This window comes from Leptonychotes weddellii, chromosome 1 (assembly GCF_054177405.1).
Source record: "Leptonychotes weddellii isolate Sample4059 chromosome 1, ASM5417740v2, whole genome shotgun sequence".
Taxonomy (NCBI): Eukaryota; Metazoa; Chordata; class Mammalia; order Carnivora; family Phocidae; genus Leptonychotes; species Leptonychotes weddellii.
The window spans coordinates 120,802,899-120,826,412 of NC_138369.1; the positions used below are offsets into that span (position 1 = coordinate 120,802,899).

At 45.8% G+C, this 23,514-nt stretch overlaps 1 protein-coding gene and 1 long non-coding RNA gene across 10 annotated transcripts in view; both read right to left on the minus strand.

Annotated features, from left to right (window-relative positions):
• Nucleotides 1–23,514, minus strand: part of ST6GAL1 (ST6 beta-galactoside alpha-2,6-sialyltransferase 1) — a 119,238-nt gene that overhangs the window by 20,488 nt on the left and 75,236 nt on the right. For 4 of the 9 annotated variants that reach the window (XM_081831251.1, XM_081831232.1, XM_081831239.1 and 1 more), the window contains exons 3-5: nt 12,585–12,719; nt 8,212–8,847; nt 1,216–1,313 (exon numbers count right to left, since the gene is read on the minus strand). In XM_081831251.1, the coding sequence (XP_081687377.1) occupies nt 1,216–1,313; nt 8,212–8,797 (684 nt within the window). In that variant the 5' untranslated portion in view covers nt 8,798–8,847; nt 12,585–12,719. Of the gene's footprint in view, nt 1–1,215; nt 1,314–8,211; nt 8,848–12,584; nt 12,720–21,149; nt 21,280–23,514 lie in introns of those variants that run through there. The other 5 variants (XM_081831265.1, XM_081831270.1, XM_081831273.1 and 2 more) reach the window with 3 other exon arrangements.
• Nucleotides 1,698–8,205, minus strand: LOC145723542 (uncharacterized). The gene is made up of 2 exons (XR_014148682.1): nt 6,960–8,205; nt 1,698–6,736 (listed from the first exon to the last, which is right to left on the minus strand). It is a non-coding gene; the product is annotated as an uncharacterized LOC145723542 (long non-coding RNA).

Sequence of the window (23,514 nt, forward strand, 5' to 3'; positions counted from 1 at the left end):
CTCTGGTGCCATGTCCTCCAGAGAGTCTCCTGCTGACCAATCTATTTCTTTTAATCTGCCCTCTTAGAGTTTATAATAAAAGTAATATAAAAGCCCAAAATATAAGGTTGAATAATAAATAGGAATTGAAAGCACATAGAGTCCACTGAGGATATTACAATGGCAGAAAGTGATATCATCATCAAGGGATTTGAGAAAGAACAGAAAACAAGATGGCAGCCACTTGCAAAGAGGTTAAGTTGATCAATCCAAGTTCCTTCATACAAAGGTTCCTAGCACTGTGGGCCTCAGATGGAAAGTGGACCATGCAAGAAGCAGCTTCTGCCCAGCTGGTGAGTTCCTGAGGGGCAAGCAGTGAAGAGATCTGAGAGAAACGGAAGTGGAGCCTTATGGCAGAGGAGTGGAGAAATGCAGGTGTATTGGAACAGTACTGAAAGGGCACTTATGTTCACTCCCAGGGTGTGCTCCATGCCCATGGAGTCCTAGGCAATGTACAGAGATTATACATTGACATGAAAACACCTGAGGTTTATGTGTTTATGCAGAAAACAATAAACATCGATGGTCGTGAGTGAGATGAATGGGTTTGCAGACCTCTCACACTAGTTTTGATATATGTGTCATCCAGTTTTGTTTTTGTTTGTTTGTTTTTTACCACTAATTAAAATCTATTAACAGAACTTTGTGGCAAGGGTATTTCTCAAGTCCCCATTAGTTTTGAGAAATCAGTGTATACCACCTGGAAATACTTCAGGAAACTAATTCTCTAGGGGAATTCACGAGGCAATACGTGAATTCAAGCGCCATGTAACACATCATCATCTAGTGATGATGTGTTACGATACTTGTATACTATTTTACAGCTTATCAAACACGCCCACATTCATTGCTTCACTTACGTTCCCCAGCATCCCTCACTCTGATATTCTCTGCCATGTTGTCCCTCATGCAATATTCCCGATAAAACCTGGCAGCTATGGGGACAGCAGAACTCTCCTTTCTCGGGGCACTGGACACCTCTGTTAATGCCACCTAATGCCACAGGGGCTTTATCATGAACACATCCCCACTTTGGGTCTTGGACTCCAGGACTCAGGAAGGTCACGGGACTTAATTAACTTGGCGGCTCTGATGTGCTCCCAGCAAGTGGGGTCTACATTAGAGCCCACACTGTGGTCCTTCTCTCACTCCAGATCTGCACAGAAGAAATTTTACCTGAGAGTTCATCAGGCGAATGGTGGTTTTCGTGCCCACATCTTGTTGGAAACTGGCTGTGGGCGCCCCATTAAACCTCAGGACTGCGTCATGATCGTCTATAAACCACAAGGAAACAGAAAAGAGGTGATGAGCGCCAGCAACATGCAGAAAAAGAGGAAGTTCTAGAGGGAGAGAGGGCAGGAAGAAGGGGAGGGGCAAGAGAATCATACTTCTCAGTCTTTATCCCATCATGATCCCCATCAGAGGGGAAAAGGATCATATTTGTATGGGGCAACCTGGCACAGTTTGTAGACAGAGATGACCGACCGTCCGCCTGGCCACTGCAGAAGCTAACAAGGCTCATACCGGGCATCCCTGAAATCCCTTCCATGACTCTAGTGTGCCTTAACATGGCAGAGAGGTGACCAGGGCTGGTGTGCTACCTCATGTGGAATAGCTATCCCAGCCACCAAAGGAGTAACCCAAATATTCTCTTGGTATTACCAGTAGGTCATACTTCCATCCCTGTCAGAAAAAGGAAGATGCTACCATAAGCTCGGTGTCACCCACAAGTGCAAAGTCCTCATAGCACTCTGAGAAGCTTGCAGTGCTCAGCAAATCGGAGGGATTTACTATGGTTTCCAAGACAACTCCCTAAGTGTGCTATTAGGAACCTGAGGCCCAGGAAGGGTCACAAGCCTGGGTGGTGGCAGAGGTGGAAAAAGAGGTCATAGATCAAAACTGAATCCCACATTTTCTATCGAAAAAGAAAAACTCTTTGCCAGAAACAATGCCCTAAATCCAGGCAAGATCAAACAGACCGTGTTTTTAAAAATCCATTCACTCCCTGGCTCTAGTTCCCTGTGACCGTAGCTGTTTCAGCAGAGTTTGGAAGACTTGGAGAAGTTTCTCTGTGTGGCACTGACCAATCTTCTGGGGGAGAGAACTAATGACTTTTAAGATCTATCTCAACCTTGAGCCAACCTCCTAGGAGCTCATCCCAACCTGACTTGATCAAGCAAGTCTGAGGATCACCACTGAAATCTGCACAAGGTTTGGAGGTCAGCCCAATTTTCTGTTGTTCTATTTCCCTCCCTGTGGGAAATTTATTTGGGGTGGCTCAATACAAGATGATCTGAAAAAAGAATACTCACAGAATTAAGGGATGAAAGCCTCCCTCTTTCTTTCATTTCTAACATATGTTTTGAACCTCAGGAATCTAGACATACCATCTAGTCACAAAAACAACCCTGTCTCAATCCTAGGGCAAATTTCATCAAGATGGTTTGAAAATTACATGAGATGTGCAGAGTCCAAACTTTATCAGCTTACAGGGCAGGCACCCTGAACTTCAAATAGGGCAGAAGGCACACCTTTACACAACTCAGATTGCAACACGTTTGTCAGTATCAGTCACTGTCTGCAAAAGTGACCAGGCAGTAATCACACCAGGGACGCAGATCCATCAGAAACGTCACTCGGTCAGCTTCCCCATTTCACAGGTGAGCAAATTATTAGTGTGGGCATCCCAGCACCACAACATGACAAAGTCAGATGGAGTCACTGAGAAGAAAAGTCACTGAATAAAAGGACTATTTACAACGTTGTAGGTAGGATTTCAAGAAATCAACAAGGAATGGCCAATACCCCGGGGTGGGCTGCAGAAGCGGCCCCTACAACCCCCCACATCTGATGTGGCCAGAAGAGCAGGGGCCCTGAACTGAAGATGGCCACCTGTCGGGAGTGGTGGCCCTGAGGGGAACACGGCTCCTGCTAACGTCCAGCCGGCAAGAAGGGAATCAATACCCCATCTGCTCTTTCCTCCTTCCCTCTGACTTCTTGGCCTGAGGGAAGAGAGAGAGAGAGAGAGAGAGCAGGCCTCAGACAGAGAGGCTGCTTGAAAGGGGCTGAACTTTGAGCCGAGGGAAAGCAGCAGCCCGTGGGTATTCTGCAAGGAGAGAGCTGGGGGGACAGACACCCCGACTTCACTCTCCTCCTTCTCAGTTTTGGAGCAGCACTTCTGTTGTCCAGACCCACATAAAAGCCTGAGGGCCAGGAAGCCCAGTTGACACAGTCCCAAATTCAATTTCCCCGGGCACAGAGTCCAACAGAAAAGGGAGGAGCGTGGGTTGGGAGGCGTAATGGAGAACACCCAGCACCGGAGGCTGACGATCCATCCTTGGTATTGACCATAAGAAAAGAAAATGCTTTTGTTCACTCAACAAATCCTGATTAAGCCCCTCCTCCCCATCAAGCACAGTTCTAGGTGCCGGAGACAATGGCCGTGAACAAGAAAGACAAGGTCCTTGCTCTCAGAGATTTTGCAATCTACAGCAAGGAGGGAGCCAATAAATACAACCACCAACACTTGAGATAATGACAGACTGTGGCTGATGTTATGGCACAAATAAACTAAGCGGTGTGACAGAGACGCTGAGGGAATCTCCTCTGGAGAGAGTGATGATTCAGGACACGCCTCGGAGCTGAACCCAAAGGAGGGCAGAGCACGGGAAGGGTTCAGGGAAGTATATTCCAGCCAGAGGATGCGGCACTGTCAGGACCCCAAGGGCAATAAGGACTCAGCTGGAGACAAGTGAGGCTGGAGACAAGTGCGTGAGGGCAAGAGAAAGAAAAGACGTAGCTACAAAAGCTGGCAGGAACCAGGCCACACAGGCTGTGGAGGCCAGTATGAAATTTGGACTTTATTCTAAGAAGAAAAAAAAAAAATCAGTCAAAGAAGAAAACTTTCAAACAGGCCACTAAGTTCATAAAGAAAGAGGAGAGCATCCTTGTTGGCCAAACTGTCCTTTGCTATTGAAGGCGGAAGAAGTTCTGAAATCAAATGGGCCTCCAGGAAGTCACCAGGAAAAATCCACAGCTCCCAGGAGCCCAGCAAACGAGCCTTTGCAAGGGGAAGGCTGCAGAAAACACGGGCCACCACTTCGGTTGAACTTAGAATTAGAGGACAGGAAAAGACACAAATTAGAAAATGCAGAAATAAATGCGCCATGATATGCACAGGATACAACTGCATGCCTAGACTACTCAACAGAATCGGCTCCTTAGTGAGTTCATCAATACGCCCAAATCCACTGCCTCTGGGTATGGTAACTCTAAGTAGCTGGAAATTGTTATGAAAGAAATTTTATCACAATTTAGACCAAGCTTTTTTTATATTTTCAAAGTAGCTTAATGAATCATATAATCATATTTGGAAGGCTATATTCTGGTCCTGGTTAGGTAAACTCGATATAATATAGATCCGGGCCGGGAAATTATGGCCTGAAGGACAAATCTGGCCTGTTCTCTGTTTTTGTAAATAAAGTTTTACTGAAACATAGCCAGGCCCATTCATTTACTATGGTCTAGTTTGCTTTTGCACGAAGACAGCCGAGCTGAGGAGCTGTGAGAGACACTGTATGGCCTCAAAACCAAAAGTATTTGCTGTCTGGCCCTTCACAGGAAATGTTCGCTGACCCCTGATATAAACAATCATACTTTCTGAGCTCCACAACCCAAGGATGTCTTCTCAGTCCTCACTCTGCACAAGAACCCCATCCGCCCCAACTCTGCCCAAACTCCACTCCCCTTGCCTTCCATCATATGGCAAACACCTGCTTCTCCCTGGGCCTTCTCACCGGCCTTCTGAATGTCTCTGCCTTCCCTGTGCTTTTCCCTGTCTCTTAAATGTACACTTTCCCTAGGCTTTCTCCTCAGCCCTCTCTCCTGGACTGCAACTGTCACCTCGGGACAAATGATTCCTCAATCTCATCTCCTCCCGCCTGACCCTTTCCTGGAATCGAATACCCAACCGCATAGATATCTACTCAGGGAAATCCACAAATACTTCAGATTCAGCGCCTCCGACACACACCTGTCCTCCTCCAGAAGCATGCTCCCCCGTAATATGAGATCGCTCGCTTCCAGGCTAGAAACCCCGGCTCCCACCTGTCACTCAAGGTCATTTCTAGTTAGACACCAATTTCTGTCTCTTCTCACATCAAACTCGTTCTTTCCACCACCATGATCACCGCTCAAACAGGCCTGGTACTTCTCAGCCGGAAGTGGCAGTAATCCCTAATAATAGATTACATAGCAGTCCCCATAGACAGGGGGTTCAGAGAAATGAGAAATCTCTCCAAAACACACATGATCCCATTACCTGCTCACTCAAATTCCTTCTAGGACTCCTGGCTTAAAGAATGAAACCCAAAGTCTCGATTGTGACTGTCAACTTTCTGTAGGAGCTGACCCCTGCCTACCTTTCTGGCCTTACTCCTCAGCCCCCTTCACCCTGCAGGGTCCCACATCCCAGCCCAACACACTCTGCACTCTTCCCCCACGCAGCCTTTGCTTCTTGCTTTTGCCTCAACTCAGAATGCGCTTCTCCTTCCCTGTAGGAGAGCAAGGAAGCAAGAATATCATGGGATTTTTTTTTTAACCTGACAAGGGATTCATCACACCAGAAATTTTATTATAAAGCAACAACACAGGCGCCAAGAGCAGAGGGGATGAGCATGTGGGCCTTGGAGTCGAAGGCCCCGGTTTCAAGTCCCAGTCCACTATTCACCAGTTGTATGATCTCTGAGACTCAACATTTAGCTCACCAGTTCACTGGGAACAATAATCGTCCCCATATCACAGAATTTCTGGAAGGATTCAAAGGCAAGGCGCGCTAGGCTCACAGCAGGTGCTCGATAAGCATTACTCCTGTCGGTCATAATGTTTTACAAATATGCTATTGTTTGACATGAAAACTCAAGCCAATCTAAGATACCTTACGGGTACATGTATCCAAAATAATTGAAAATGGCCGTGCCCACCGCTGGCTGGCTTGAGGGACTGCTGGAGACACAGTACATTATTACAATCCCTCCCGTAAACAATTATGCAATGGACTAAAAAGAGCCACAAAACTTATCTTACTTTGGTCTAGCCCCATGGCTGGGGATATTTCCCCTTTAGGCAGTTAAGTCATCTGCGCAAAAACCCTGTTAGCAGTACATTTTGTAAGAGCAAACAATTTAAAGCCATCCAATACGCTCAATAGTCAGCAATAAGCAGGACAAATTGCAGGTATAGTGGAAAGGCCGTGGGCCTGTCATGCTGCCTGATACTCCCAGGCCTTCAGCAAAGGGCCTTCCCAGTCTCTCTCCCCTTTGTATTCTAAGCTCCTGCTCCATGAGGTTGAAAGCTCCATGAATGAATACAAGAATGAATGAATTCCTTAAAACATTTTTTAGACTAAATGCCCAGGGGAATGCCCTATTGAAAGAGCAGAACACTGGAAGTCCAACATGCAATGTTCGTTACATCTCAAGAGCAAAGTCTTTCTAGGGAAATACATACTTGAAATTCTAACTGTAGTCTACAGAAAAAGTTTATTTTACTGTGTACGTAAATCACTCCAAACTTTCACGGAGTGCATCAAGATTGTAGTTCTGATTCATAGAAGTATCGGGCTCTGCCGGAAATTGTAACCCAGTTCTGGCCAGGCTGTCAGTGATGAGTTTACATGAAGAAGAGGATCCGCTAGCCCCTGGGATATTCGAAACATTACCATTATAGAGCAAAAATCAGGAAGAAAGAAAGGAATTTAGTTACATTATGGGTGAACAAAAACCAGTCACACTGAGCTTCTAGAAAACAAAGTCCAAAAGAAACCAAAAAGGCAAAAGCAAAAGTTGGGGCAGGGCCAGTTATCTTGGCAGCCTTTATTAGTGAGTGCTGCCTATTTGGGAAGGCACAGAATGTGATCTCACCACTTCTTCCTGCTCCAGAGAATCCAATTTGGGTCTCCTCTCCTGTTCTTCCTTTGAGAGCCTGTGCTTGGTTTCAGACCCTTTTTCCTGGCAGTCACAGGAAGGGAATAAAACAGGAGACGGATGACCTCACCTGCTCCAGTACCTTCCAGAGCCTGCAAGAAGAGCAAGGCTTTCTGTGCTATGCTTCCTTTAGCCTGATTCATTTCACAATAATGGAAAACACATTCTCTCAAAATAAGGGAACTAGGGAGCCCTAAGCCCAAAGCCCTAAGCTTTGTGTTGTACACATGTTTACAAACATGGACAGACCTTCCATCTTTATTAACTGTGAAGGATTTAAAAAAAAAAAAAGCAAGTTGATATATTCTGACCGGTGACTTTTAGCCTTTTTTGGTTCACAGACACCTCTGAGAATAATCGACTGGAAGCTATGGACTTTTTCTCTGGAAAAATGTACAGACTGACTTACCACACACACACACACACACACACACACTGTATGCACACCTAATCCACAGGGATTTTGCACACAGCTTTAGGGATTCGTGAACCCCCTAAAGTTGGTCCACAGTCCCCAAGTTAAGAATTCCTACTCTAATTAATGATCCTCAAACAGAAAGGCTGAAAATTATTCAGGTAGTTAAAGCCAAGAGAGACAATTAATGCTCAACTAGCCAGTAAAATTACAGAATTTCAGGACCAGAAGAGATCGGAGAAATCAGTGCTTCTATTATTTTTAGAAGTCAGTTCCAGTGTGGTGCCTATCGGTAGCGGCAGAACTCACTTTTCCAACAATATCTTCTGTAGAACAGCACTATTCTTTTTCAAAGATTTTATTTATTCATTTGAGACACAGAGATACAGAGAGAGAGAGCACGAGCAGGGGGAGAGGGAGAAGCAGGCTTCCCGCTGAGCAGGGAGCCCGATATGGGGCTCGATCCCAGAACCCCAGGATCACGACCCGAGCTGAAGGCAGTCGCCCAACCAACTGAGCCACCCAGGCACCCCAGAACAGCACTATTTAAAACAGAGAAAAGCAAAGCTGTTCTCACTGATAAAGATGCCGGGAGCCTGGATGGATCCCCATCCGTTCGGCTGCCCCCGGGGTACCTCTCAGTCACGCGAGAAGGCTGCAAAACTCTGCGGTGGGCCCACTGTGCTAGGTCACAAGCCCTACTTGGGCTGCTCCTTTCTAGTCCCAACCACACACTCGGCCCCAGAGGAGCAGCCCTAACACCCCAGAACCCACCTATTTCTCGGCCCAGCTGGGAGGACTTCAGCGATCCGGCTGATGAGACAACAGCACACCTGCCCCATGGCCCAGCCTTGGTCCTGATGTTCTCCTTGGGCAGGAAACCCTCCCATTCAGAGGTGTTGAAGGGAAAATCTGTGGCCTCTACCATGGAGACGTTCACATGGTCCCGGAGGTGGCAGTGCAGGGCCTCTGCGCTGAACTTGACACCGGGCCCTGGCCCCTTATAGGACACTTTGTACTTGTTCATATTCAGATAATTCCTCCAGATCTTCTGCAGCCTGGGGACAAGGTTTTTGGAAGAGCTGTCCTTGTTCCACACCTGGAAGGAGACCTGAGGCTTGGCCTTGGCTGGGCCCCGGGGACTGCTGAGGGCCTGGCGGCCCCTGGGGGAATTCTGGGTGCTGCTGGAAGTCACAGCCTGTTTCTCCAGACCTCTCAACAGCTGGAATTCCTTGGTTTCCAACTTAAGGGAATCATAGTAACTCCCTTTCTTCTTCTCCTTCCACACACAGATGACTGCAAACAGGAGAAAGGCCAGCACGCAGCAGCTGAACTTTTTCTTCAGGTTGGTGTGAATCATAATGAAAGATGTGTTCAGGGCAGCCACTCTGTTCTGAGCAGAAAACAAGCCTAGAAAAGGTAGGATGAGGCAAAAAAAACAAAAGACAAAAAACAAAAAAACAAAAAAAACCGATGTGAACAAAATCTAAAAGTAGTGACAGGCAAGAGGTGGAGTGATGAGCTGGGCAATGGATTCAGAGTGAGGAGACTCACTTCCAGCCTTTGGTCTACCTCCCACCAGGCCTGCAGCCTGCAACAACTTGAAGTAAACATTCGGCCTCAGTTTGGGCTTTGAATGTAGACAGCAGTCCTCAGACACTCCCCTTTTCCTCTCCGAGCCATGAACACTTTCTGTATTCTCCTGCCATTCCTTTTTACACCCTAACTCTTAGTTTTGTGTTGTCCTGGTCTAGATCCCTGACTGCACCCTGAGCTTGGTGAGGTCAGGAACCACAGCTTACACACCACTGGACTCCTGGGGCCTTATGCTGTGTGTTCAATGAACACATGCATACTTGAAAAACTAGGAGGAAAAAGGAAGAGCAGGATGACTGGTCTACCTCACAAGAATCCAAACTCCCTAAAATCCTAAGGGGCCCAGCATCCTTTTAAAATTGCCAGACCTCTGTCCACAGACAGTGCCATAGACCTGTGACGCATCTCTCTAAGGGTTGTGATGTTGGACTCCTGCTTGAGAAGAAAACCAGTAGTTAGCTTACAGCATAACACCTGGCTTCACAGAGTGCCCTGCAAGAGTACTATCAAGTGGCAGGAAGCTGCCTCATCTCATGGTAAAGGAGAGGAAATCTTGGTAAGACAGCAGACACGTGACAAATTAAGGAGATAAAAACAAAGATGCATCAAGTAAGATGTTATTTCACCTAATTTCTCCATAGACCAGGGCCCCGCGACGTACAGCTCCAGCCGGCACCATGTATGTACATGATAGTCTAGTAGGAAGGGCAACCCCTGAGCTGTGCAGAGAGGCCTGACCATCACTAGCCAGGAAGGTGTTACAATCTCCGTACTATAGATTAGCAGCCTAAGGCTCTGAGAGGTTAAGAGAAGTGCCTAGGATCACAAAGCTGAGTAAACGGTAGCACTAAAGTTCAAATCCAAGAGCACTTGATTCCATAATCCATGTCCTTTTCAGCATAAGCATTCACAGAACTGCTGAACGTTCTGGCAAATGGATTTTATTACAAAAATAGAGCCTCATAGTCCCCTTTATATCTGGGTAAAGCCCTACTTTGTTTTCTCAGAATTTATTGCGTAACTGAATGGAAGATGGAAGTACTTTGAACTCAAACAATGTCTGTATCTTCTGGAAAACATTAAATTCTTTCTTAAATAACTGGGTTTATTTACTATAGTGAGTCTAAGCAATCACCCCTGGGGTTTTGCTAACCCACTAGGGATCCATAGTTCCTTCCTATGGAGCCCAGTGCTAAGGATATCCGGGACAAGGGGTAAAAGTACTGGACTAGGTATTCACAAAACCTGGGTTTCCCCCCCATTCTTGGTGACTTTGGACAAGTCACTAAACCTGCCTCTACCTAGGTTTTCTGTAGAATAATCTCTCACTCATGGAGTTCTGGGATGGCCAGCAGAAATGGTATTTGAACTAAGTCATTGCGAAGGCACAGGAAGTGTTCTGAGCAGAGACCAGAGAGTAGCCCCTTTGGCTGGAGGTCATGTGGAGGCAGTGCGGGACAGGGAGAGATGGCAGAGTGGAACACTGGCCATGACTCATCAACCCAAGCTCACGTCCTCATCTGAGACTCTTTAATGTAAGTGACATCCAGACCATTCCTGGAATCTATGGGCAGACCAAATCGTGCTTCTCACCACCCCGGACTTCAGGAACGGGTGGCTCTGGGGAGAATGGGCGCTTGCCTTGAGCTGCGGAAGTGTGGGAAGTGACAGAATGTACACAGAGGGAGAAAAATTCAAACGTGTGGTCGTGAAATGGGGGAGGGGGTTTTGTGGCAGGTCAGAAAACTGATCCCATGGCTACGAGAGCTAAAGAACTCAAGAAGAAGGGAATGGAGCATTTAAGAAGTGCCTACAAGATGGTAGGCTCTTTAGCTGCAATGTCGGATTTCGTATTCACTGCAACACTATGGCATAGTATCCACAGCCCCACTGGAGAAAATGAAAACACTGAGGCTTAGCACAGGGCTTCTCCAAGGTCAACAGGTAGTCAGTGCCAGAACCGGATTCCAACCTAGGTCTTCTGACTCTAAAAGTTCATGGTCTTGGCACTAAAAGGCATCTGTATTAAAAGACAGTGAAAAGTCAGCATTGACCAAACAGGACTCAGAAATTAGGGGCTCTGCAGGAACAAGTCACTCAGCCAGGCAATCCCAGAAAAACCCCCTTGGCCATGGGCATGCCCCAGCCCTCACCCTCGGGCACTGTTTTCCCCTCAGGTGGCCCCTTCACAGTAACAGCCTTACGAGACCCAGAACAACCCTGTCACGTAAGCAGAGCAAATTGTATTGGCTCCATTTATAGTTGAAAAAACTGAGGTTTTATACCTATCGATTTATTACTTATTTATTTGATCTCCAAAGTTGCACGAGTGATTTGGAAGTGGTGCAGTTAAGAGTTGGGACTTAACTCTCCTTGTGTATGTGTGAATGAGACAGGAGATAAGGAGGCGGGACCCGATTCACCGTTAAGGCTCGGAAGGGGATGGTGGTCACCTTCCTGCCAGCACCTATCCTCCAAGGTTGAGGGTCCCAGAAAAGACGAGCTCCTCCAAAGAGCCCTGCACAAGGGTCCTGCCACTTTAAGACAGCGTTAGCCTTCAAGGTCATGGCCCTGGGACACTCATCTGAAAGCTCACCTTGGGGCTCCCCAGGTGTCCCGACACCACCCTCTGTTGAGGCTCCAAGTCTACTCTCTGGCTGGAGCTTCTGCTCATAGACAACAAAGAGCTCCAAGACCCTTTATCCCCTCTCCAACTTCTCTAAAGAGACAGGGACCAAGGAGGTTCCCTCTAAGCAGCCCAAACGGAAGGAAAGGAGTAGTAAATTTTTCTCCCCTAATTCTTTGGGAAAACATATCAAGCTTTGGATTTTCCAGATGTCTTAGCCTCTGGGCCTTTGCACTGCTGTCGTCTCTCCCTTGTCCACTTGCCTGGCAACCAGACAGGGTTAACTTTCTGCTTCCGGCCTCCCATGGAGCACCCACTCCCCCTTCATTTCTAATGTTTAGCAATGCTCGCTTTTCCTGCTGACCCTGCTAGAGGGGAACTCCTCCTGGCTCATGCCTGAAACCCCAGCATCCAGCACAGTCCCCGAAATGGACTGGGTTTTCAATAAAGCATTACTGAACTGATGCTACTATATCAATAAATCCTTACTACCCCCACTGGGCTTCTAGAAGAATCCAGTACCACCCACATTGTCACCTATAAAAAACAAGGCAACCCTGAAGCAACAGAAAGAAAATCTCAAAGTAAGTTTCCTGCCCTGGTTTACTCATCACTACATGCCCAGTACCAAAGGCAGGGCTTGGAACAAAGTAGGTGTTCAAAAAGGGTGGGCTGAATCACAGAATAACTTCAAATCTCACACTTACCGTTTATAGACACAGGCAAACCACCTATCCCCCACCCCCCACTGAATCAGAACTAAACAAATACGTGAAGACAACAGCGAAGCTGTAGTCAGACCTGAAGCTGTAGTCAGACCTCGAGACTCTGTGACTCCTGGCCAGCACACTCTACCACCCCATTTTTTAATTAGGAATGTACCCTTTCGCTGCCCCCATAGCCCATGCCTCCAGGTGTTCCTTACCGCTTTTGGCTAATCCCCCTGGGGCTGCGGGCCCTTCATGTCCTTAGGAACCAGTGCTATTCTCCATGGGAGGAATGTTTGCTTTATTGGGTCTGGAGGCCAAGGCTCATTTTTCTCTGGATGATCAAAAAACATCTGCAAAGGCCAAAAAAACAAAAACAAAAAAAAACCAAAGAGGAGGTAAGAGCTGGTTTCCAGCAGGGGCAGGGTTAAATATTAACAAGGCAGACAGGCCCCTCTGCAAGTTTCCTGGCTTCCACTACAGCTCAATCCAGGAAGCCTGGAGAGCTCAGAAAAAGAAACAGAGACAAGAGCCCATTATACGTGCTGTGCTCAGGGTCGTGAATAGCAGAGAAGGCATAGAAATAGCCTGATACTAGATAAGAACATGCTAGAAGGATAAAGCAGGCACCACAGACCAATCTAGGAAGAAAGGATTGTTCAGTCGCTGGTCACACAAATAGTAATTTGGGGAGAGAAGATTCAGATCATCCCTGAATACACTCTAGACGATTATTTATTATCAAAGAACACTTTATGATATGTGAAATTTCAATCAGTATAATGCTAACTGGAAAAAAATAAGTTGCAAAAGTTGTATATAGTTGTAAATAATATTCTAATCAAATCCAAAAATTTTTTTCTTCAATGTACATGTAAAAAAGAGAAAGGACTAGAAACAAAACAAAATAAGGTAAGCCTGGATGGTAAAATAATGAATGTTTTCATGTTTTATAGTTTCTTGTATATTCCAAAATTTCTCAAATGTATATGCATTACTCTTAGTGTTGGAAAAAAGATTATAAAAATATAATTTTAGAAAGCGTGAAAACAGAATTCTATGTTTGTCAGCTCTTCTGACGGAATGTAGAAAAATAGTAAAAGAAAACTTTGATAGAGTCACTTGCATGAAAACTCCCACTTGTCTCCAAGAAAATGCTGTAATTAAAAGGACAAAAAGAGTCCAGCTGCACAAAGGGTAAAGAGAGTCAAAGCTTCTCAAAATAAACAGGCCCTCCTCGTGAATGGACAAATCACAAAATTGAAAACATAATTAACAGGCATATAAAATTATGGTGAATCTTGAGAGAAGCCCAAATAGGACAACTGGCATGTTAAGATGCCAGTTTATAGAATTTACCTGAGGCAGCAGTTTTCAAAATGATAATACTCATTACTGCCCCGGTTATAATACAATTGGTATATTTTGAGGGAGCAAGTAGAAATTAACTTAACCTTTCTAGAAAGTAACCAGGTCATAGAATTAAGAGCTTTTGACTTGCAGGAAATAAGACAATAAATAAGTGAAAGGAGAACAAGAGGACATATTTTGGTGTCTTCGCACATAAAGGACTCCTGACCTTTCACAGTTGTGGTGAGGTTTGGAAGAGGATCAGTGGGATAAAGAATGAGTTTTATAAAGCAATATGTACATGCAAGAAGAAAAATAGTTTTCAGTTGGGAGATTTCTATTGGTGAAAATCTACGGCTAACAACTAAGGCTTCAGCAAAAGGGAAATAGTTAAACTAGGGTACATCCACCTGATAGAAAGAATATATATATATATACACACATACACACACATATATAACAATATTAATTAATTTAAAATATATAAGGTAATAACATAATATATATAAATAATTGTGTGTGAATTTATGTAGCAATCGGGGGAAAAATTCTTCAAATATTAAAACAAAAAAGTGAAACAGAGAACGTTATCTGTGCATACATCATTGTGACGAAAAGTTACTCAAGTCCAAATATCTAGAAAAAATGTACATGATTGAGACCTGAAAACAGTTGAGGAACAAGCTGAGAGAGGACTTCTCATCTCTCAGTCTGACTTCCTTTATTGTGCTCCTGATGTCAGTGGAGTAATTAAGGCGAAACTGTTGGGGATAATACTGAAAATACCTTGTGTGTCACCTCGATACCCGCTGTCGGGCTGGTCTCCGAGCCTGTCCTAAGAGATGCAGCACTCACAGAGCGCAGAGAAAGCCACGGTGGCCACAGCTGGCTCCCTCCCACGACCGACCGAGGGGGAGGCCCCCGCCCGGCAGGCCTGAGGTTCAGACTGACAGGTGGGCAGGTGTGGACGGGCCGTGGGCCTGTCTGACGGGGCAAAAGTGAGAGGTGTCGTGGTGATCTTTGTCAAAAACTCAGGGCTCTCCTCATCTGTTCAAAGCACTAGCTCTCGGGCAGACTTCTGGGAGAGTGTGAAAATATCTCTGAGAGCCCTACCCCTTTCCCAGTCATGGATGTTACTTTTGTGGCACGAGTTTGCAATTATGCGGGCATTCATATTATTATTTGATTACCGTCTGCCTCCTCTACTAAAAATGGAAACTCCTTCCGTGGAAAGCTTGTCAGCCTTCTTCGCTACTATCTGCAGGGCCTAGAGGAGTATATGGCACGTGGCAGATAATAATTATTTGTGGAGTGAATGAAGGATCACCAGCTCTTAAGAGGTCTGTGCTTTCCTCAGGCATCACTGATGGAAAAGGTTCTTTCTTGGCCCCCTCATGAGGAACACCGCGGGCAGCCCGCTGCTGTTTAGGTGACACCTCTTGCTTATGCTGGTTCACTGCCATCCCCCCAGTAAGTAAGCTGCCGGGGCGTGCGACTTTGGCTTGAGTTCAGTGCCCAGAGAGCAGAGGAGTGCAGCTAACGCAGATCTTCCTCCCCCTTCCAATCACATCTGCTCAGAACAACTTGCCCTCCTAGGACAGAGCAACCACTCCCTGCTCTTGATTTCTAAAAACCAACTAGCTGAAACAAAGTAGCGCAACTGTTGATGTACATCTGTGGTAGGTGATAAGAGTCTTCCAGAAACAGTCACTGCTGCTCATGAGATTGCAGCCTGGTGAACTTCAACCCGCTGCAGAAGTTATAACAGAGTCCTCAATCCTCCGGGTGAGAAACTTTAGCAATCATGACCATAACAGCTACCGTTTATTTAGCACTAGCTCTGTGCTCAGCACTGACTAGCTTCAGGGTTGAGGGTCAGAGCTCTGGGATTAGACAGATCGGGGCAAGAGTCTGTCTCTCACCAGTTACATGACCTCCCACAAGCTACTCAACCCTCTAAGACTCAGCTTCTTTGTCTGTAAAATGGGAATAATAAGAAAAGAGCTGATCTCGTAGGAGTGTTTAAATAATCAAGTAAGGTAATACACCCAAAGGGATCACAATAGGGCTTGTGACAAAAATTTTATGCATCATTTCATTTGCTTCTCACCAGGCCCTACCCTGTGTGTACCATTGCTCTCCCAAATTACAGATAGGGAAACTAAAATAGGCAAGAGGAGTGATTTTCTCAGCGTTAACTCAATTATGGCACTCCAAATGCCCTGTGCTCTTTCGTCTTTTGCTGCCCTGCAAGGAAAGTTCCTCCCGACGAAATGTTCTTTCCTACCCTGTTCACATGGGGTCACACCCACTCAGCACCCGCACCGTCCCTGGCACCAGCTTAAGTGCCCCTGCGCTCTGAACACTTTCTTGACTCCACGGAGGTCGACGCGACTCCAGTGAGCCCGTTCTGGCTCTCAGGACACTATGTGACATTTATCTGCTTGCAGATGGGATATCCCACCCAGACTGACGGTTCCTTTCAGGTTTATTTCTGGCCGCTCTACATCTAGCCAGGTTCTGAGCCAGAAGAGGGACGGGCTCAGTCACGTCTGAATGACAGGATGAAGCTAGCTCTGATACCACCCTTCCCCATCCCCCATGTCCTTCAACTGGTACACCCACACTCACTCACACACCCATCACCTTCGGTTGCTAGAATCCCCTTGGCAGCCCTGTCGCTGCAGATGTTCGTTTTGTCTATTGGGTACACTGAGTGACAGGGAATTTATCATCTCCCGGGGGCACACAGAGCTATGTGAACAGCTCTGCCCCTTAGAAGGTCTTAAAATGAAGAGAAATCCCCCCCACACCCCGGCCCTGTAAAAATAACTCCAGTGGGTGAAGCACTGAGACACGCAGAGCCTGTGCTCAGTGCTGAGAACTTCACACGCACCAACTCATTTCACCCTCACACAACCCCGTGCAAACCATGCTGCCTGCTACCCGCCTTGGTGAAGTCATTTCCCCTCCACCAGGACACTCTTCTTCATTCCTTGAATATCTTCGCACCTGGCTCACTATAATCCTCCCCACACTATTTCTGCCCTGCCTTTTGGGGATATCAACGTCCACATTCAGAACCATTCTAGTCCCCTGGTCTCTCAGTTCTTTGTTCTCCTCTACTCCAAAGATGGCGACTTTAGCCACTCACCCCCAACGTCGTATCTCTGATCTTATCATTTTCAACAAGTAACTCCACAGTCTTGATTTCAGGCACCACCATCCTCAATCCCCGCTCCTATCTTTGTAGTTTAGCCCAACTAGTATTGACCTCCAGCTATCTTCCTGTGGTTGCTCCTACCACCTTCTCACTGTCTCCCACTTCCTTCATGCCCTCACTTCCTTTCCTACCCTTCAACTCCATGGTCGGTCATTCAGTTGGCCTCTCTCATCACACAATGTCGGATAAACCCTAATCCTGGTTAAATCCAACTCTCTGTCCTCCTCTACACCTGCAAGTATGCAGCTGCATGGCTAAAGAAAATCACAAAATAATACTTATCGGTTTCACTTCAAGTTCATGACCACTAACTGCAAGTAGCTCCTTCATGCTTCCTAGCAATCACATGTTACTTTTCTGGTCAATTCACCTGCCAGTTTCCTAGAGGACTATCTGACTTTCTCCCCATGAAAAGTTCCCTCATCTTCCCCTTCCCTCGATGAACTTGCTACTTATTCATACGGCAAAAGGAAGCTATCAGAATAGAATTACCACACACACAACATACCTTTGTACCACAGCTACTCATCATACTTGCATTCATGCCCAAATGACCTCTTGTTGCTACGGATGAATTGGCTGCACCCAACACTTGGAATACCCAACATTTGTTCCACTAGGTCCTGTATACTCTTATCTACTTAAGGATATTCTTCTACAAAATCTCCCCTTTTTCTTCTGCATCATATGTAGCCCTCTTTCAAAGATCATGCTTATCAGCACACAGACATGCTATTGTTTCTCCTATCTTAAACACATACACACACACACACACACACAACACCTCTCTTAAGGCAGCCACCACCTGACCCTGATCAGTCTTAGCATCACTAAGCGTGGGACACCTAACCAGTACGTGCCTTCTGACATGCAGTGACATGTACGTGCAGTGACATGAAGCATACAGCACCACCTCTGAAAAAGTCTCACCTGAAATGTTTAATCTGTATATAATTAAGCCTTTACGTGTAATCCCAGTTTTTAGAAAACACAGGAGAAAGAAGAACAAGTTACAGGACACCACAGAGAAGTTATGAGACAAATCCAGAAAGCAGGGCGTTCTACAGAACAACTGATCTAGTTTCATCAACAGGTCAATGGGCAGGAAAAACAAATGGCTTCAAAGACAAAAATATCACATGCAATGTGCGGACTTTGCTTGAACCTTGATTTGAACAAAACACCACTGGGGATAAATGGGGATATTTGCATATAGATTTGGTATTATATTATACTAAGAAATCATTATTAATTTTGTTAGGTATAACAATAAGTCTTATTTTATTATGATTACATAATCTGGTTATGTTGGTTTTTGGGTTTTTTTTTTTAAGTCCCATGCAGGTGAAGTGGTTAGAGATGAAATCTACTTTAGAACACTTTGGCCAAAACATAGATGAAGCAAATATGAAAAAATGCAATGTCATATAAAAAAACATGTTCAAATTAAGCTATGTAAGGAATAAAGAGTGATTTGCAGACTCTTTTTGGACAATATCATTTGGGAGTGGGCAGAATTTGAAAGAGCTTGAAAAGAAAGTATAGGAGACAATTTTTCTGCTTTGCTGAAGGAATTTGCTGCAAAAGATATACGACTTTACAACAGTCACAGATTTAGCCATGGCACGAGTTCTAAATAACTTTCATTTCCCTGTCCGTCCTGCGCAACTTCTTGACCTCATCTTACCTCCCAGCTCCTGCTTTCTTTCCTTTGCAGTAAAACTCCTTGAAAGAACTGTGTGCAGTCAGTGTCTCTGATTTCCCTCTTCCCATTCGCACTTGAATGCACCCCAACAAGCCTCCCCCATCTCTAGGAAACTGCTCTTGTCCATGGTCACCAAAGACCTTCATGACTCCCGTGTTGCTAAATAAATGGTCAGTTCTCGGTCTTCACCTTGTTCAGCTCATCAGCAGTATTTTACCAAGTTGGTCATTTCCTCCTTCTGGCTTCCAAAACCCACACTCACTCTCCTGGTTTTTCTCCGCCTTACTGGTCATCCCTCAGTAGTCTCCATTGCTCATTCCTCCTCATCTCCCCCATCTCTGTGCACTGAAGTGACCCTAGATTCTATCCTCTGTTCTATTGACACTCGTTTACTGGTTGTGAGCACCCTGTGGCTTGCTTCCTTCCACCCAGCCTGTCGTTTGCACTCAGTACATGTTTGCCGACAGGTACTGAAATGAGTTGAGAAAGCAGGTTCTGTCCATGAGTTTCTATGGAAAGAACCTTCTTAAGAATTTAAAAACAGGGCGCCTGCGTGGCTCAGTCATTAAGCATCTGCCTTCGGCTCAGATCATGATCCCAGGGTCCTGGGATCGAGCCCCGCATCAGGCTCCCTGCTCAGCGGGAAGCCAGCTTCTCCCTCTCCCACTCCCCCTGCTTGTGTTCCTTCTCTCGCTGTATCTCCCTCTGTCAAATAAATAAAATCTTTAAAAAAAAAAAAAAAGAATTTAAAAACAGCAACAACAAAAAAAGCCGGCTGGGAATGGGGGTGTAGACTAAAACACTGCACTCACTTGACCATCTCTTTAACATCTATTATCCGTGAGCGGAAGCAGCATTGCACAGAGCGTTGGTGGTCAGACTGTGAGCTCATCGCGATTATCGAGTGACTTGTTGAACTGCAGATTCCTGAATTCTCCCTCAGTCGTTCTGACCCAAGCAGTCTGGGACGGGGCTCAGAGATGGGCATTTAGCAAGCACCCAAGTGACGCTGATGTAAGTAGTCCCCCCTGCACACCACGCTCTGGGAAACAGGGGCCACCATTCCTCAAAGCGAGATCTGCAGTTTGGGGCTAGTTTGAGAAAGCTTTCTCAAGATCCGGGATGAGAAGAGGACAGATATCAAATGTAATCCTCTTTTATACTAATTTGAAGGAGTAATTTTATGCCTATTGAATCTAACAATCACTTTAAAAATAAGGCTTGTATTTTAAATGTCCTTCATTTCACTATTCCAATAAATCCTTTTCATTGTATTTCAGGAACTACTGATGTGTGACAGGTTGTGGGGGGAAAACCTGATTCTTCACCGACAGTTTGCGAAGCCCTGGCTTTGGACAAAGAGTTCACGCTCTGTCATCTCAAAACCCCAGATTCAAATTCTGGCTTTTCTATCTGTCCATTAGAGGAGGATAGGCCAGTTCGTCAACTTCTATAAGCCTGGTGTCTTCATCTGTAAAGGATGGAAAATAATACTTTAAAATTTGCCCCTGCAGGGTTGTGGTGACAATTTAATGATAGACTTTATCACTTTGTTGCAGCTAATAATTAGTGAGCTTTTACCGTGTGCTAAGTGCTTTCCATAAGGTAAAGCTCCTGTAATTTGGCAAAGCTCATTTAATTCCTGCAGCAACGAGTGCCTGAGGCAGATTCTGCTATCAGCCACTTCCACAGTCCCCAGAGAGGTGATCCAGGCTGCTGACTCACTCCCAGCCCTTAGCTCCTGAGTTCTATCAGCGGGAGCCAGCATAGGTCAAAAAATTAATAGTTACGTCAAAATATTTCTGACAAGCCACAATTTTGCTCAAGTTAGAAACATGGTAAGCAACAGGAAACCAACTTGTAGTTAATCAATCTGCAGAGAGAGTGAAAGGAAGCCAGGAGAGATTTCACAGTGTCTGGGTAGCTGTGTTTGCCAGTGTTTACCTGAGGGCAAGCCCAGCCTCCGAGCTAATGGTGGGAGAGAGGGAAATCCTGCCCAGATCAAAGCCCTGAAGATAAAGGGGCTTTCATTCCTGCTTGCCCCAACCTGTTCCAGACCCTGGCTGCAAAAACTGTCTCTTAACAGAGATTAGATCTTTTCCCAGCCAGGCAGGCACTGATGGAGAAGGAAGGCCTGAGTACACTTCCCTGAGGTTTTCGAAAAGCATGAGAACAGAACTCGGTGGGGGGTACTGAGCCCCCACCACAGATGGTGCAGCTGCTCTGTGGTTTCTGACCAGGGCCAGCCACTCCGAATGGGTAAGGAGAGCTCTGGACTCAGGATGAACAGAGCCACGGCAAAGGGAAATCACAGGCCATTTGCTACTGTCTTCAACCTCATGCCTTCCACAGTTGTATATTTGTAGAAATATTTGCCTTCCCATTTGACAGGTACCTGACTGAAAGGAGGCACTTCGCACCCCAACAGCTTCCTCTCTGGATGATGCCCACTACCCAGTACAAGCGCTCAGAGCCCCAGCCCCAGCCCGTATCTTGCAGTCTTACCACACCATGAATCACTGTGCACTCCACTCCACCAGTCAGAGTTGAGCCAAGAAAGAAGAGCAGAAGAGCTTATAAGGAGGGTTGAACAAGCACTGCACGCCTCGCAAGCAATAGGCCCACCCCTTTTTCCTTCAGCCCACACCCAACAGAGAAGCTGAGAGAACAGAAAATGGGCCTCCCTCCTCCTCAGGAAGTGGGACTGTTTCACCTCTTAATATTTAAAAAAGAATGATGTTTATATGATAGCAGTTTTTACACATACAAATGGGTACAGGGAGTAACACAATGAACTTGATTTCAGAATCCAGCTCCAAAGAGTACCAACAACTTGCCAACTTGATGTGTTCCCCTCCCCCTCTTCCTTCTCTGGTGTAATTAAAAAAAGCAAATGTCAGCCCTCGAATCCGTCTCCATCACCAGCTCTTCTCCATTGGCGTTCCATGAGAAAATGAAGCCCTAATGTCCTACGACATCCATTTATGTCATAAATGAACTTACCTCGATGGCATCCAGGATGGTATTAGCTATGTGTCATCCTTGGGAGACGTGGGACCAGAGGCCCTCAAATAATTTTCTATGGAGCTTAATTCTCTATAATATGCCACACACACCCTGGGTTCTGCTAAAAAATACATGAGGATACATATGGAACCACAGTGCCATTAATACCCAATCCACATTCCAATTTTTACCAGTTCTCCCAAAATTTACACTAAATTCCTTAAATGAGGATCCAAACATTTTGTGTGGATGATATACCACTCTCAACTCTCTTTTAATTTATAGTAGTTCCCCACACCCTTATTTTCCTTTTTTTAGGACATATATTTGTGGAAGAAACGAAGTCGTCTGACCCATGGAATGTGCCTAGTACTGAATCTGGTGGAGGACCTCCTTATGGTATTGTTTAACTTACTCCTCTCTGCTCTGTGTTTCCTGTAAACGGAGTGTTAGATTTCAAGGCTTGTTGAGATTCCATGGTTTCAAGTTTAATGGTTCTCCCAAGTTTTTTATATGTAGGAGGGACTAAGTCCTGGTTGTCTAGGGGGGTTCAGGGTAAGGGACATAAGCAGAGAGGCCTGAGCTCCTCCACTTTGCAGCAGTCCCAGAGTCCGTGAGAACAACACGCACAAATACTTAGAGAGAGAGAGGCTCATTCATGCTTCCAACGCTTATTGCCTACTGCGATCCAACCGGAGATACGGCCGTGCAGAAATCAGCCAGAAATTCCACACCCCCCCAGAACTTGCCTTCCAGTGAGGGCAACAGTGGAAGAGTAAAACAAAATAAATATGTATGTGATGCTTTGCAAGTGGATAACTGCCATGCGGAAAATTAAAGCAGGGAAGATGGAATAGGGACAGCAGGGTGTATGAGGGCAGGGAGCAGATCAGTGTTAAATTGGATGGTCTGAAAGCTCCACTGAGAAAAAGGCATTTGAGCAAAGACTAGAGGGAGGTGCAAGAGGGGTCATGCAGATTTCTGAAAGAAGGCAATTCCAGGTGGATGGAACAGCAAAATCCCTGGGCAGGGGCTGTCCTGACCTGTTTCAAGAACAGCATGGAGGCCAGGAACAGAGCAGGTGAAGAGAAGGGTGGCAGACGATGAGGCCAAGAAGCGTTGGGAGCCAGATCACGTAGGGCCTTTGGCTGGTGTAGGAGTCTAGCTTTCACCCCGAAGAAGGCTCGGCTGACTTAGGTTGAAAGGGATCATTCTGGCTACTGTGCCGAGAATCAAGAGCTGTACATAGCAGGGGGCAGGAAGTAAAAAAGAAAAAAAAAAAAGGAAGACTTTTCAAAAGGTTATTGCAACAATCCAGGTGGAAAAGGCCATGAGCCATCTACTAAGCTCCTTCCCAGGTGCTAGCAATTTAGAAATGTTACCAAACTGAATTCTTACCAGCACCCTATAGGGTGGGCTATTACGAATCCTCTTTTATAAACAAAAAGGAAGCTCCAAGAGTTTAAGCCATTTGCTCAAGATATCATTGCCAATGGTCAAACTAGATGAGTCTAACCCCCCAAACTGCTCGTATGATCCAACATATATCTCTCTACTCAGGGCCCTTCAAAGGGCTCCTAAGAGCCTGGCTGCTTTCAACTGCCATGGCTGGTCACCATCTTGGACCTTCTGGCAACACATCTTTACTCTGCCCTGATCACCATCTCCTTAACCCCTCAGTGTGCAAACCTCATCCTCCTCTGTACCTTAGAACCTAAATTTTCTGTCCCTAGAGACCCTGAATCCCTACTGCCCCCAGAGGGTACCTTAGTGAACCACAATGCCTCTGAGAAGCAGTCCACTTGTCCTGGCTTCCAGAAGCCTTCACCTTGATGGGCTCCCCTTTCTTTTTTTTTTTTTTTTT